General features: G+C 49.7%; 1 protein-coding gene across 1 annotated transcript; it reads left to right on the plus strand.

The window, feature by feature from the left end:
- Positions 1–810: 810 nt before the first annotated feature.
- Positions 811–1627, plus strand: LOC102245372 (ubiquitin carboxyl-terminal hydrolase isozyme L3-like). Its single transcript, XM_014535204.1, has 2 exons — positions 811–1011; positions 1218–1627. Exons 1-2 carry the CDS (start codon positions 909–911, stop codon positions 1625–1627), a joined length of 513 nt encoding a protein of 170 aa, XP_014390690.1. The 5' UTR covers positions 811–908.
- Positions 1628–2649: the final 1022 nt, after the last annotated feature.

Below are 2649 nucleotides of genomic sequence, written 5' to 3' on the forward strand. Positions count from 1 at the left end.
GTCCGAGGCCTGCCCAGACGGGCGGGTCAGCTCCCACGCCCACAGGAGCAGCGGGATCAGCGCCTCCCTCTCCACCACCTGCTCCCGGGATCGCGGTCCAGGTCGCCCTCACAGCCTGCAGGAGGCACCGTCCTGTTGATTCTCACGGCCACCCTGCTCCCCTCCCAGCATGCCTCAGGGGGTCCTTACGTTCCTTGCTCGTTTGGCTTCGAGCTGTTACCACTCCTGACAGACCCACAGCGCCTTTTTCATTTTTTAAAATACTTTTTTATTAATTTCAGAGAGGAAGGGAGAGGGGGAGAGAGAGAAACAGCAGTGACGAGAGAGAATCATGGATCGGCTGCCCCCTGCACGCCCCACACTGGGGATCAAGCCCGCAACCCGGGCCTGTGCCCTTGACTGGGAATCAACCGTGGCCTCCGGGTTCACAGGTCGACGCTCAGCCACTGAGCCACGCTGACTGGGCAATATCTTCATTTTACGGAGGAGGGAAGAGGTCAGATTGGTACCCGCACAGCCCACACCCGACACCTCCATGGAAAGTCCTCGTCCCAGCCGCCCCTGCCAGGCACCGCGAGGCCAGGCCCAGGGGCACCACCTCGGTCCCAGTCTCCAGCCTGCTGCTGCCCCCGCCACCTGCCCCGGGGTTTCTGGGTGCGTTTCCCCTGAGATGCAGACTCCTCGCTGCCTTGGTTTGGGGACCTGGGGGTTTAGTTGAACTGTAATCGTGTTTGTCTCCTGGAAAGTCTGATTCAAAGAGAGAGTGCTACTAGAGCTGGCGAGCGGCCGGGCGGGGCTGCCGGGGGCGACTCCGCTGGCTGCCGCTGGAGGCCAGTTCCCAGGTCACCAACCGGCTTCTCCAACAATGAGGTCTACACCCTACACGACAGCTTGTTGGTGTATATGGAATGGGTCCTGACCTCCTTAGCATGGAACCAAGACCCCTGTGTGCAGTATTACTTCCCTTCCCTCTTACACAGTGGTTCTCAACCTTCTGGCCTTTTAAATACAGTCCCTCATGTTGTGATCTAACCATACAATTATTCTCGTTGCTACTTCATAACTGTCATGTTGCTACTGTGATGAATCATCATGTAAATATCTGATATGCAGGATGGTCTTAGGCGACCCCTGTGAAAGGGTCGTTCGACCGCCAAAGGGGTCGCGACCCACAGGTTGAGAACCGCTGCTCTTACAGAAAAGCATGACGTATCCAGAACAGAAGAGGAGGAAAAAAATAAAACCTCAGGGACAAGATGTTAAATCCTCAGTCTGTTTCATGAAGCAAACCATCAGCAACACCTGTGGGGCCGCTGGACTGACCCATGCGATTGCCAACAACGAAGACAAGATGCGTTTTGAACCTGGATCCACCTTGAAAAAGTCCCTGGAGGCACCCGTGTCAGTGAGCCCTGAAGAGCGAGCCAGGCGCCTGGAGAGCGAGGGTGCTACTCGAGCCACCCGTGAGACCAGCGCCCACGAAGGTCAGCCCGAGGCACCAAACACAGATGAGAAAGCAAATCTTCCTTTTATTGCCTTCGTTCACGTCGATGGGCCTCCCTGTGAGTTGGACGGACGGAAGCCATTTCCAATGAACCACGGCGGAGCTGGCGATGAGACGTTATGAGAGGAGGCCATCGAAGTTTGCGAGAAGTTTATGGAACGTGACCCTGATGGACTGAGATTCAGTGCGATTGCTCTTTCGGCAGCAAAGTCTGTCAATAATGGAAACTCCAAGTACTGTATTATTTGTAACAAAAATTTAATTTCTGCTGCCATACACTAACTCAAAGATGTTGATGTTTTCATTAACCTGACTGATTAAACTTTATGTGAATTAAAGTTTGGAAAAAAAAAGAACGCTACTTACTTATTCTGCTGACTTCAGGAGCTTTAACCTGATCACTATTTTATTTGTGCATTCCTCTTATTTTAACACACATATATTACTTATAGCTTACATATCCTTATATAGTGTAATATTTATATATTAAAATGTTGCTATATTAAAATAGTATTACTGTCATATTTTAGAAAATTTCATTTTGTTGTGTTTTATCTTAGAAAACATCAGTTCAAAAAAAAAAAAAAAAGAAAACATCAGTTCATGACACCAAAAGTATAGAGTAAGAATCCTCCAGCCCTGGCAGGCATGCTCAGTGGTTAGAGCATTGGCCTGTACCCTGGAGGGTCTCATGTTAGATTCCTGGTCAAGGGCACGTACCTGGGTTGCAGGTCCAATCCCCACCCCCAGTTGGGGTGCGTGTGGGAGGCAACCAATCAATCTGTCTCTGTCACATTGATATCTCTCTCTCCCCCCCCTTTCTCTCTCTGTCTCCTCTCTCTCTTTCTCTCTGTCTCCTCTCTCCCCCCTTCCACTCTCTAAAAAAATCAATGGAAAAATATCCTCTCTTCTCCAGTGAGGATTAAAAAAAAAAAAGGATCCTCCAAAGTCTTCATTATTGGTTGTTACATAAAGTTTTACTCTACCCTTCAACCACCCAGAAAAGGCTTTTTTAATTTTTGGTGTTATCTACACTAATAAAAGAGAAACATGGTAATTGGCGTACGACCACTACCCTTCCCATTGGCTAATCAGCATATCCTTATGCAAATTAACTGTCAGCCAAGATGGCGGCCGGCAGCCAG

The sequence above is a fragment of the Myotis brandtii genome, unplaced genomic scaffold, assembly GCF_000412655.1.
Source record: "Myotis brandtii unplaced genomic scaffold, ASM41265v1 scaffold139, whole genome shotgun sequence".
NCBI classification, from domain to species: Eukaryota; Metazoa; Chordata; class Mammalia; order Chiroptera; family Vespertilionidae; genus Myotis; species Myotis brandtii.